Raw genomic sequence first — 13,284 nt, forward strand, 5'->3', positions numbered from 1 at the left:
CCTATCAGTCAGTGCAGGCAGAATCGTTACGCTATCTGACGTAAAACAATGAAGCCAGCCAGGTATTTACTGCATCAGTCCAAAGTTACCAGAACAGAGGAAAGGAGAGGTGGAGAGGAAGCCACTTTGAGCTATTGAGGTGTGAGAGGGACATGCTAAACCTTAAGGAACATACAACAGATTACACAGAGAAGAAGACACCAGGAAACCATCTTGAGAACATTCAGCAATAATTTATTTTCATAATCTGAAAAACCACCAATTCTTCTCATCTGGACAATCCATCATCAGGTGCCAACAACACCATTTAGAAAAATGGAAAGTTCCTATACAAAGTCTTAATAGAAAAAAGAATAAATTAACTGTGGAATTCAGTATTTTTTTGTGTCAATTCCACATAGTTTTTTTCTACAACACCTTTTTTTCATCAGGTTACAGTTGAAGAGAACCAATAAAATCAGGTTACATGCTCTATGGTCTGGTGGATGGGTGTCCTACTGCCTAAAGGGATGGTCTTTGCTCTGCACAACGTATTAAAACTATTGACAACAATGAGGAGAGTCCATATCCTACGTGACAAAGCGGTAACTGGTCATCATATAGCACCTGAAAGGAATTTTTACTATGTCAGAACTTAGAAACAAAAACCAAAGAAAGAACTAATACTGGTTCATATAAAAAGGAACATGGTTATGTTAAAACCCCACTTAGGCTTACTGTGAATGTTAAAACCCCACTTAGGCTTACAGTGAATGTTAAAACCCCACTTAGGCTTACTGTGAATGTTAAAACCCCCACTTAGGCTTACAGTGAATGTTAAAACCCCCACTTAGGCTTACAGTGAATGTTAAAAACCCCACTTAGGCTTACAGTGAATGTTAAAACCCCCACTTAGGCTTACAGTGAATGTTAAAACCCCCACTTAGGCTTACAGTGAATGTTACAAACCCCACTTAGGCTTACAGTGCCCCTCTGTAGAACGTACAGGAAAGAGGTTGATAAAAGAGTTCATCTTTAACTATAAAAATGTTTATGTTTCTATGGAGTACAGACAGTATGGGCATAGGGGACCTAGAAGAGGGTACAGCACACATCATCACCACATTGGGTTCAAAGGTCAGAGGGGCCAGGAGTCAAAAGTCAAACTGGGGGTTTGGGGGTGTTGTCATGGATGTAGAATGCTTCTCTGTCTAGGAGGAAAAGGTGAGTGGAGAAGGGGAGTATTTTTGTTTTTTTGAGCATGCATGGAATGGTGTGAGCTAGCAGAGGTATCTCATCCATGGGAAATGGTCAGGCTAATGAGCCTTAGCCTAGCTGATGTGGTTCTAAAGAGGTAAACAACAGGAGTTCAAAGTTCAGAAGAAACACAGCATTTTTACCAGGACTTTGCAGTGTGGCACTCGTTCAAACTGAAGGCAATTCAGTCCACCATGCCGCTTGGTGCAAGTTCAACTCATTTGACGGGGTCAGATTTTTGTGCAACATATAAACAATGTTTTCAGATGTTTGTTTAATATAAGCCTTTACAAAGCACAGGCAGGTGTGAGAGAATGACTGCAATTCTTTGCTTTGTTTGGGGTTTTGTACACTGTCCACACATACAGCATTACAACAACGTTGGGCAGAGGCTTCTTTTCCCCAGCAGAAAACCAGAAGGTGTGCTTTAAAATACCTGCTTAAGAATATGTTTGTGACAAGAGTTGGTCTATGTAAGCGAGTTATATGGAAACTACACGTTCTCTTTGAGTCACAGCTGTGTTACAGCGGGATACGGTGATGGCCTCCATTACTAAACCAAGGTCAGTTCATTGATGTTCATTGATGACATTACCTACACATGGTGCTTTCAAGACAACTGGGAACTCATAATAAAACGAGATCAAATCATGACAGTGATCTTCAGGTTGGAGAAGTCGGAGCTTTAGGATGATCCCCGAGTTTGCGACTTGGAATTCCGGATGACCGTTCAAAACAATTTTTCCCAGTTGGAGCTTGTTTTTTTCCCGAGTTCCTAGTTGTCTTGAACGCACTGAAGTCCGACGTCGGAGATTTCTGAGTTCCCAGCTCTCTTGAACGGGGCACAATAAAAGCACAATGATATAAACACCCTTCTGGTGCCGGGGTGACATTATTTATATTCTAGATATGTGTGTGTTACTCTTATATAAAGTCTGGATTTACTTTTACATCGTAAATGTGTTGTTATGCAGATGTTTTTAATCCCCTTATATGTATCAAAAAGCCAGGAGGAGAACTAGATGAAAACTGGTTCTCTATATAGTAGGCCTATAGTCTTCATACATAGTGTGCAACTGTGTATGTTGTGCTCTGGTAACAACACTTAGATTGAATACTTGACACAGTTACAATAGTCAACACCCCACATAGCAGATCCAGCTCTGATTGGTGTATATACCTCTCCCTGATGTTCTTTTGGCTCTGGGAAGCAGGTTCTCTATATAGCAGACACTGGGCTTGTTCGACATTGCAGCCGACAGTGCAGGTGACTGCTGACTGACTTAGCTACAAATCACCTTGCATCATAAATAACTTATTATTATTTGTAGATCAGTCAGTCAGTCACAATGTACCCATGATATATCATTTTGATGCTCTCGAACACAGCCACTTCCTCTGCTAGACTAGGAACCTGGGCCCTGTGGGATTTGTAGTTATATGGTTTGTAATTTTAGTGAGTGGCTGTTTTCAGTGCTGGGTTACAGTACAGACTTTAAGCACCACCATAGATGGCACTGATGAGAAAAGTGTGTGTGTCCACAAACAAGATGTGTGTGTTCTGACTGGTGATAGGAGAGACTTTAGGCAGAGAGAATATAGCCTGAGATAGTGACCTGTACAAAAGAGTACCCACTGGAGTTTACAGGCCTCATGCCTGATCTAAATGTTTACCCTCAAATATACTACCCTAGTGTCTGAGACAATGACCAATCGTGGAGTTGGACAGACAGATCGATGTCACAGAGACAGACTGGTCCTTAAATATGGGTTGCCTCCCATTTTTAACAGAGGACTACGCAGAGAGTCAGATATCACAACGCCTCGAGTGTTTAACATCTCATCAATTTGATCATATGCGCAGCTCGACTATGAAGGAGGGGAGTGCCCTTCGCTGCAGCTGTGTGATCGATCAGCTCCACAGCATATGCCCATCCCCAGAGAGAGAGAGAGGAGTGGGAGACACACACAGTCCTAAGCATCCAATCAGCTTTCACTTCTTACCAGGAAGTGAAACGAAGGGGTTGATCCAGATGAAATAGACCACTGAAAGCCTGCAGATATGATTGGAAATAAACACCCCAAACTATATGTGGTCTTAACCTGAAAACTGCTACACATATAGCTACAGTTTCAACCATCACAAACTCAAGACATTGGCTTTCAATGAGATTCCTTGCATATTGTGGCTTGGCATTTCAGGGCCCAAACCTTGAATAAGTGTCTGTGGCCTGTGGCACAGTCTGTCCCCGTCTATCTCTGATCTGGCTGTGCAGGGCCCCCAGTCTGTCCATAGTCTCCCAGTACAGCTGACCACAGTCCCCCAGTATACAGGTGTGGCAAAACATCCCAGTCCAGGAGCTCACTGCTCAGTAGAAGTGTGGATCATCCCAGTACAAGAAACTAGTTGATCAGTGTGGCTGGCTGTTGTACACTACCAGTTCAGATTACTGACATCCCAGTAGACGTGCTGAGCAGGATCCCAGTAGAATTGATCAGTCTTTCAGTTCCTTTGAGGACTCCTAGTATTGTGGGGTGTAATTCCTATTATGATAAACCACTGTTCCCAGTGTTTCCATGGGACTGGTGCCATTGGTCAGCCAGATGGATCTTTGGTTGTGGGATAGGAGTTGGGATTGGGATTAGGATTTTTGGGAATGTTTGTATGTTTGCCTAGTCTTTCAGATAATCTAGAATTCTCTAATAATCCACTCTGCAGTTTTTCTGAAGAGTGAAAAATATTCTGAAGGTTTTCATAAAGAGGGGTGAATCGAGTCTCTCCCGCATTTTGTTGTTGTTGTTGTAGAAAAGGATAGAGAAATAAACTAAAACATAAAACATGAAATTAATGAACCTAGCAGATCAAGCGTACACACACAAAGGTCCAGAACATGAGCCAAAACACATGGGATCACACTGGCAGCACACTTGGGTCAGGGGTAAATATGAGACAGGGCCTGGTGGGCTGAGTGTAGTCTGGGTTTACCCCTCCTCCTCCCTTGCCCATATCTGGTTATCCTTGGGCTCAGACTGGAGCAGACTCAGGGTCAGGGATTAAAGGTCAGAGTTCACGCTCAGAGTTCAGGATCGGAGGCTATGGTTGGCTGTTCCACAGCAATAGTCGTGTTGGTCCTAGAACCCCTAGTTCAGCCAAGCCCAATTTACACAGAAACTGATAAAGGGAAAGATGGATGAAGGGAGGAATGGATGAGGGTTTCCTGCCCATGATAAAGCCAATCTAGTCAGCACTGGAGGAGAGGTATGGTGGGGGCTATAAGGATCAGTTGAGATGTTGGAGGTTGAGTCAGTAAGGATCAGTGTTGAGGGTCAGTAGGTCAGACCAGGGTTCCAGGTTTGGCCTTGTCGTGTCCGTACCACTGGACATCTGCCAGCTCTGAACACAGAGGACTGCTGAGGAAACAGCTATCATTGAATGACCTGCAGAGAGAGAGAGAGAGAGAGAGAGAGAGAGAGAGTGAGAGAGTGAGAGAGAGAGAGAGAAAGAGAGAGAGATGGTTTGATGCTTTGATGGTTACTTAATTTGCCTAGACCTAAAGCTTTTGTGAAAACAACGTGCACAATCCATGATGCCTTTACCTCTTTTCCGGCCTCATTTCAAACTGATCTCTCAATCCTCCTATTTCTGTCTCTTGGCAGCTCACACGTCCTGTTAGTGTACTAGTCTAAAACTACACTAGGTGACTAGAGTGCATTTATCAATCCCCTTCATGGTTTTATAATGAATTAACTGGTATTATGGTGGATACACCCTGTGGCTGCTGCTTTGCTATCCTTGAGATGGACTGAATGATTAAATCATTAAGAAACACAAATGACTAGAGGGAGTCCGACCGCAATTGATTTGATTGTGCTGCCTGGCTCAGACTTGCTGCGCTGTGCTAAAAAAAACAAGACAGCGAGTGACTGTGTGACTAGCACCCGTTGTATCTCTCTCCTTCCTGCTGCAGCGACCACCACAGAACATCAACAGTGTTTATCGCGTTGTCTCTCTCTCCTCCCTGCTGCAGCGACCACCACAGAACATCAACAGTGTTTATAGTGTTGTCTCTCTCTCCTCCCTGCTGCAGCGACCACCACAGAACGTCAACAGTGTTTATCTCGTTGTCCGTGTTGCTGAAGCTGCAACATAATTACAGCCATTTCTGACAGAAATGTTAATGTTACCGAAATCCCTCATTTGTTTAGGAAAAACATACCCTATTCCCTTAACCCTTGCTCTCTTTATGTGACACATGTACACATTGCATGCATGTGACCAATAGGGCCTGACCTATAGCATATTATAGTCACTTCATTAAATTGGTTATAACAAACTCTGAACACCATAATGGATGCAGTGGACGTGACTAATAAACTTGAAAAAGGGACTGTTTACTGGTTGCTCAAGAGGTAAAGGGGAAGTCAGATGTGTGGAATAAATTTGACTAATTACGGAAAATACTGGATATCGAGAAAAAGAAGGTAAGGAGCCAGCTCTGCGTGTGTATTATGTGCCAAACCGGGGCTGTTAGATTACAATATCATTTTTTGTTTGAAACAACACAAAATAAATTCTAAGTGTACCAGAGAGTCTGTTGTAATGTATTTTTTTACTTTTTGTAAAGCTTTTATTACAGCAAAGACTAAAAACAGTCGCATTCAGTCGTGAATGCAATTTGTGAAATGGAACAGTTTAGGCCTATTGATTGTTTATGCTAATTATTCAATGGTTGCTTTGTTTTTTTATTTTTAAAACTAAAAAGCTTGATTGCATTTCACATCACCAATGACTCGTATGCTGTGTGATGACATTAACTAATGAATGATTGATTGATACAGTAGCCTATATAAGTATTGAAATACAGACCTAAATTAGTTAAGGGATTAAGACTAAACAGGATGTGCTCTTAGGCCAACAGCTCGGTGTTGGTTATAAAAGGTTGCCATACTAAGCCTACTAATGATAAGGACATTACTTATTATTGTATTGATGAACATACAAATAATAATAATAATAACAATAACAAGGAACTCAAGGGAAAAGGAGGGTTATTATTATGAATATATTCTGTAACAGTGTAAAATACACTAAATAATTATAAATAATACCAGAGGCTGGTCTAAGGTAAAACAATATGTAACGCCTTTATTACAGCAGAGCAAAGATTGAAAACAGCCACATTTGTGAGATTGGCTTGGTGTGCGCAGAACCAGTAGGTTATTAAACAAACACTCAAACTGGCAACAGAAGCAGGATCGGTCTTATTTCTGTAAATATACAGTGCATTTGGAAAGTATTCAGACCCCTTCCCTTTTTCCACATTCTGTTACCTTCTAGCCTTATTCTAAAATGGATAACATGCAGCATTGAAGGTCCTCTATCATTCTTAAATGGAAGAAGTTTGGAACCAACAAGACACTCCCTAGAGCTGGCCTCCCGGCCAAACTGAGCAATCGGGGGAGAAGGGCCTTGGTCAGGGAGGTGACCAAGAACCGGATGGTCACTCTGACAAAGCTCCAGAGTTCCTCTGTGGAGATGGGAGAACCTTCCAGGAGGACAACCATCTCTGCAGCACTCCACAAATCAGGCCTTTATGGTAGAGTGGCCAGGCGGAAGCCACTCCTCAGTAAAAGGCACATGACAGCCTGCTTGTGCCTTTTACTTGCACATGAGGAAACCTGGCACCATCCCTATGGTGAAGCATGGTGGTGGCAGCATCATGCTGTGGGGATGTTTTTCAGCGGCAGGGACTGCGAGACTAGTCAGGATAGAGGGAAAGATGAACGGAGTGTTCCTTGATGAAAACCTGCTCCAGAGCGTTCAGGACCGCAGACTGGGGCAAAGGTTTACCTTCCAACAGGACAACCACCCTAAGCACACAGCCTAGACAAAGCAGGAGTGGCTTCGGGACAAGTCTCTGAATGTCCTTGAGTGGCCCAGCCAGATCTCAGACTTGAACCCGATCAAACATCTCTGGAGAGACCTGAAAATAGCTGCGCAGCATCGCTCCCCATCCAACCTGACAGGGTTTGAGAGGATCTGCAGAGAAGAACGGGAGACACTCCCCAAATACAGGTGTGTCAAGCTTGTACCCAAGAAAACTTGTGGCTATAATCACTGCCAAAGGTGCTTCAACAAAGTACTGAGTAAAAGGTCTGAATACTTATGTAAATTTGACATTTCAGTAAAAAAAAAGATATATAAATTAGCAAAAATGGCTGCAAACCTGTTTTACCTTTGTCATTATGGGTTATTATGTGTAGATTGAAAAAAAATCTATTTAATGCATTTTAGAACAAGGATGTAACATAACAAAATGTGGGAAAAGTCAAGGGGACTGAATACTTTCTGAATACACTGTATATGGATGTTTTATAAAGCCAGGCACATTTAATAGGCTGTTGATTATAGACCTAATTAAGTTGGGGTTTCCTCTCTCCTCATTTTCTTAGGCAATTAAGACAAGGGCTGTTTTCTCCTCTCTTAATTAACTCCGCTGCTGCCTTCGCTGCATTGTTCTCAATATGCTGGTTAACTTTGCTATTATGCACATAGCAACATGGTCTAGGAAAAGGCGCCAATTCAACAGTGCACTGATGTGTTTCAGAACTGCGGACAGCGACCACTATTCAATGTGGGAGAAAGCACATTTGTTTTAAATTAATATTATTTTTATTTCTGTTTCACCATTGTTCTTACATAATGCCACCATATACAATTTCAGAAGCACATCTTAGTAATGGACTGAGCCATCCCCACGGCCTCCACAATGGATCAGTCCACTCAGACAGACGTGAATCAGATAGGTGTCTTGTAGACCATATTTTAAAAAAAACATGTTTTGCTACTGCTCGACTAAAGAAATCTCAGTCGACCAACAGCCTATCGACCAAATAATCGACCAGTCGACTAAATGGAGTCAGCCCTACAGTACACTGTTAGAAAAAAGGTGTTTTCTAGAACCTAAAGGGTTCTTCAGCTGTCCCCATAGGAGAACCCTTTGAGGAATCCTTTTTGGTTCCAGGTAGAACTTTTTCCACAGAGGGTTCTATATAGAACCCAAAAGAGTTCTACCTGGAACCAAATAATACATTTCCTATGTTGACAGACTTTTTTTCTATTAGGGTACAGTAGTGAAGGTTAGGGTTTACTGTAGAGAGCAGCTACAGGCAGAAACAGGGACAGCCAGACACAGCAGACATGCAGTCCAGTTACAGCCATAGAAACAAAGCAGATAGAACACACCATTCCCAAACCTGCTATTAGCATGGATTAATAATGGGAAGACCCTATTCAACTCAGCAGTTGGTACAATACTTAGAATCTAGACAAGGGATTCTATGTCTATACCCCTGATCTAGTTCAGGTTCTGTTTCTACATACAGTGGCATGCGGAAGTATTCACCTCCATTGGCATTTTTCCTATTTTGTTGCCTTACAACCTGGAATTAAAATAGATTTTTTGGGGGGTTTGTATCAATTCATGTACACAACATGCCTACCACTTTGAAGATGCTAAATATGTTTTATTGTGAACAAACAAGAAGACAAAAAAAATAGAAAACTTGAGCGTGCATAACTATTTACCCCCCCCAAGTCAATACTTTGTAGAGCCAACTTTTGCAGCAATTACAGCTGCAAGTCTCTTGGGGTATGTCTTTATAATCTTGGCACATCTTGCCACTGGGATTTTTGCCCAATCTTCATGACAAAACTGCTCCAGCTCCTTCAAGTTGGATGGGTTCCGCTGGTGTACAGCAATCTTTAAGTCATACCACAGATTCTCAATTGGATTGAGGTCTGGGCTTTGACTAGGCCATTCCATGACATTAAATGTTTTCCCTTAAACCACTCGAGTGTTACTTTAGTAGTATGCTTCAGGTCATTGTCCTGCTGGAAGGTGAACCTATATCCCAGTCTCAAATCTCTGGAAGACTGAAAGAGGTTTCCCTCAAGAATTTCCCTGTATTTAGCGCCCTCCGTCATTCCTTCAATTCTGACCAGTTTCCCAGTCCTTGCGGATGGAAAAACATCCCCACAGCATGATGCTGCCACCACCATGCTTCACTGTGGGGATGGTGTTCTCGGGGGTGTTGAGAGGTGTTGGGTTTGCGCCAGACATAGAGTTTTCCTTGATGGCTGAAAAGCTACATTTTAGTCTCATCTGACCAGAGAGGAAGTCTCCCACATGCCTTTTGGCGAACACCAAACATGTTTGCTTATTTTTATTGGCCACTCTTCCGTAAAGTCCAGCTCTGTGGAGTGTACAGCTTAAAGTGGTCCTATGGACAGATACTCCAATCTCCGCTGTGGAGCTTTGCAGCTCCTTCAGGGTTATCTTTGGTCTCTTTGTTGCCTCTCTGATTAATTCCCTCCTTGCCTGGTCTGTGAGTTTTGGTGGGCGGCCCTCTCTTGGCAGGTTTGTTGTGTTGCCATATTCTTTCCATTTTTTAATGGATTTAATGGTGCTCTGTGGGATGTTCAAAGTTTTGGATATTTTTTTATAACCCAATCTGTACTTCTCCACAACTTTGTCCCTGACCTGTTTGGAGAGCTCCTTGGTCTTCATGGTGCTGTTTGCTTGGTGGTGCCGCTTGCTTGGTGGTGCCCCTTGCTTAGTGGTGTTGCAGACTCTGGGGCCTTTTAGAAGAGGTGTATATATACTGAGATCATGTGACAGATCATGTGACACTTAGATTGCACACAGGTGGACTTTATTTAAATAATGATGTGATTCTGAAGGTAATTGGTTGATCTTATTTAGGGGCTTCATAGCAAAGTGGTGAATATGTACGTACCACTTTTCCGTTTTTATTTTTATTTTATTTTTTGAAACAAGTTATTTTCTTCATTTCACTTCACCAATTTGGACTATTTTGTGTCCATTACATGAAGTCCAAATAAAAATACATTTAAATTATAGGTTGTCATGCAACAAAATAGGAAAAATGCCACGGGGAGTGAATACTTCTGCAAGGCACTGTATCTAGTCAAGCGGATCTAGTTCTACGTCCCTAATCTAGTTCAGGTTTCTATGTCTTTGTGTCAGGACTCATTCTATGGGGTGTGTTTCTACGTGTTCAGACAGGTTTGGTTCTATGGTCTATGGTTCTACATTGTTGTTCTGTTGTTCTCTGGTCTATCTGTTGTGTTTCCAGGTCTGTGTTCTGGCAGAGTCCTGGCAGACAGACAGTACCTCTATGCTTCAGAGCTGGGCTGAGGGGGAGACTGACACACGTCTTCAGTAGGAGAGCTGTCTGCTGTACCGCTAAACCAGGAAACACACAGACAGACAGACAGCAGAGAGGTTAGTACAGACAGAGAGGGAGAGAGATGAACAGGGACGGAATGAGGAGGAAAAAGAGAGAATAGCGAAAGAGAAAGAGAGAAGTTAACAAATCATTCTGGCGTATTTAGTGTGAGAGTGAGAGTTAGAACAACGTCAAGTCCAAGTCCTTTAGGAAGACAAGACAGCCCTGTGATCAGTAGCTAGACTGAGTACCGTGCTGCAGAAGGGCAGATGGTATGTGTAGGTTGGAGGTTATAAAGAGGTTATAAAGAGAAGCAGAGCTGAAGATGCTTTGATAGGATGCAGATTATGTCCTGTGAATGGTAATACAGGAGCCAGAGCTTCTAACCTTTACCCTTTAACCCAGGGTTAAAGGCCCAAAAGGAGGAGGATCCTGAGTGCCTGGTCTTCGTCCCCAAACACGTTATACCTCACTCTGCCAATGATGTATTGGTGTGTGTATGTGTATGTAGTTTGTGTGTGTATAGGTTGTGTGTATGAGTGTCGTACCCGCTCTGCCAGTTGAGGATGTGTTGTGGGCTGCTGGGGGGTATGGGGGTGGCAGCCTGTTCACTGGAGGGAGTCACACTCCTCTGGCTGTGAGGGGACGCTGCTATACAGAGAGACACACAGTTATACACAGTTACACACAGTCATACACACACACACACACACATACGCACAAAGACAAAGGTCGGTGGTCAGGGGCTGCGGAATCCCAGCTATGCCTCAGATAGGGGGCTTAAAGTGGGGGTGTGACCACTGTGACAAACAGGCTCCTTTAGTTCAGGGATCACTTTACACACACTCTCCTTAACAGAGGCCCCTCTCCTTCACACACAGGCCTTGTTGGCGCAGTAGGCAGTGCGTCAGTCTCATAATCTGAATGTAAATAATAGGAAATGTAACATATATCCTTAACACTGCCTGAGCAAACCCAGTCAAAACTCCAAACTTAGCTTTGAACATAAACTATGTCTGTGTAACCTAATGTAGCTGGTGTAAAATAACATAAAAACTGTCGGGAGAGGACCTCTGCTGCACTAATCAACCAATCCAGAAAAGGCTGTGGAGGAGTTATGAGGCCTTATCACATTGTTAATGTCCAAAAGCGGAAGTCGTGTCACAAGTGGAAGCTGTGTTGTTGCGACTCCGCTGAGGGTGATGAGTGTGTGGTGTGTTGTCACCCACCTGGCGATCCCTTGGCGAGCGTCCCCACCCTGTGGCCTCGTCCGTGTCCCAGAGTGCCTTGCAACGAGCCGCTGTCTGACGCATTGGAGCCACAGTGACTCCTCTCCTTTAGACTGCCCGATGAGCGTTGGTACCAACACCTCAGCTCGTCCGACACCACCGCCCTCCCCCCTCCTCCCCCCTCTCGCCCCAGTGAGGGAGTCCGTACAATCTGGGAGCGGGACGGGGTGAGTCTGCCACTCCCCTCTCCCCCCTCCTCACCCCCCCAGGTCTCCTTGTAGAGACCCCCGGCTGTGTAGGAGCTGGAGGTTTTGAACTGGGCCTTGACGCTGTAGTGGCCCTCCTGGTCACTCTCCAGGCTGCGCACCACCACCGGGTTGGGGCTTCCCTCTACGTACAGGGGGTACTCTTTAATCCGGTACTGGGACGAGGGCTGGCTCTGGCTGTGGAGGTACACCCCGTGCTGCCCTGACCCAGTCCCTGCTCCCCCCGTACCACTGCCCCCTGAACCGTTCTTGGCTGCCAGGTTGGGCATGGAGCCAGAGTTAGAGGAACCAAGGTGACCTGCAGACCTGGAGAGAGAGAGGATATACACATTAAACATAGAACATGTCACAGAGATCCTCCAAGGATTGCTGAACAAGTCCAAAGTAAATCCCTGGACACACCCAGCTCTGCCGTACTAACCTGTGCCTCTGCCTCTGCCTCTGCCTGGCTTTGGAGGGGGAGTCCTCTCCCAGGGTGGAGTAGTTAGGGTTGGAGCCTGGCGCTCCCCCAGGGTAGTAGTGTTCTGAGCTGCTCTGGGAGGTACAGGACGAACAGTCATCCAGCGGGTCCGAGCCGTTGGAGCTGCGTGTCCCTGGGGCCAAGAAGAAGTCTGGGCTGCCCAGAGCTCCCAGGGTGTCTGTGTGAGTGTGTGTGTCGGGGTCGGAGGCCAGCAGCTTGCCCTGAGATTCCAGGCTGGAGCTGCGGTTCCTAAAGTGCTGAACCAGACTGTGCAGACGGGTGGGACTGATGTCCACAGACCTGGTGAAAGGAGGGAGAGATGGAGGGAGGGACATAGAGAGAGAGATTTTCCAGTACAGTTGTGGCTTTGACCTAGTGAGGTGACCGTAGTGTGGCGGTTGTCTGAAGGTTATTCCAAAGTTATCTGGCGGTTACCTGGTGGAGTGTACATATTGAGGGGTCCTGGTCCTCAGGTCAGGGGTAGAGGGCATGCTGGACTGGGCGCTCCAGTGAGGAAGGCTCCTGATGGGGCTACTCTGCAGAGAGTTACTGCCTCCTGCCTCCCCACAAGTACCAGAGCTGGGGAACCGCCTGTGACTGGCAGGGAGAGAGAGAGCACTTAGAAAACCTTAACATTACTATTGCTATTTTCTAATCATTCTACTATCGTTAAACCAACTATCACATGCCCCATGGCCCCAGTATAGATCTATCGTCATGGCAACAGAGTTGACCTCTCACCTGGAGTGTGAGGAGCGTTTTTTTACCCTCTCGTAGGGTTCGTCCAGCGAGGACTCACTCCACATCTTGGGTTTGATGGGGGACTTGTCGTATTCGGAGC

The 13,284-nt window shown here is 44.7% G+C and overlaps 1 protein-coding gene across 14 annotated transcripts in view; it reads right to left on the reverse strand.

The window, feature by feature from the left end:
• Positions 1-213: 213 nt before the first annotated feature.
• LOC112219237 (FERM domain-containing protein 4A) overlaps positions 214-13,284 on the reverse strand; it is a 188,704-nt gene continuing 175,633 nt past the window's right edge. For 8 of the 14 annotated variants that reach the window (XM_042301558.1, XM_042301560.1, XM_042301553.1 and 5 more), the window contains 6 exons: positions 13,185-13,284; positions 12,879-13,040; positions 12,405-12,743; positions 11,718-12,289; positions 11,037-11,139; positions 214-4,674 (listed from right to left, as the gene is read on the reverse strand). The exon at positions 13,185-13,284 is cut by the window's right edge and continues 135 nt beyond it. In XM_042301558.1, the coding sequence (XP_042157492.1) occupies positions 4,572-4,674; positions 11,037-11,139; positions 11,718-12,289; positions 12,405-12,743; positions 12,879-13,040; positions 13,185-13,284 (1,379 nt within the window). In that variant the 3' untranslated portion in view covers positions 214-4,571. Of the gene's footprint in view, positions 4,675-10,433; positions 10,506-11,036; positions 11,140-11,717; positions 12,290-12,404; positions 12,744-12,878; positions 13,041-13,184 lie in introns of all 14 variants that reach the window. The other 6 variants (XM_042301556.1, XM_042301564.1, XM_042301557.1 and 3 more) reach the window with 5 other exon arrangements.

This window comes from Oncorhynchus tshawytscha, linkage group LG19, assembly GCF_018296145.1.
Source record: "Oncorhynchus tshawytscha isolate Ot180627B linkage group LG19, Otsh_v2.0, whole genome shotgun sequence".
NCBI classification, from domain to species: Eukaryota; Metazoa; Chordata; class Actinopteri; order Salmoniformes; family Salmonidae; genus Oncorhynchus; species Oncorhynchus tshawytscha.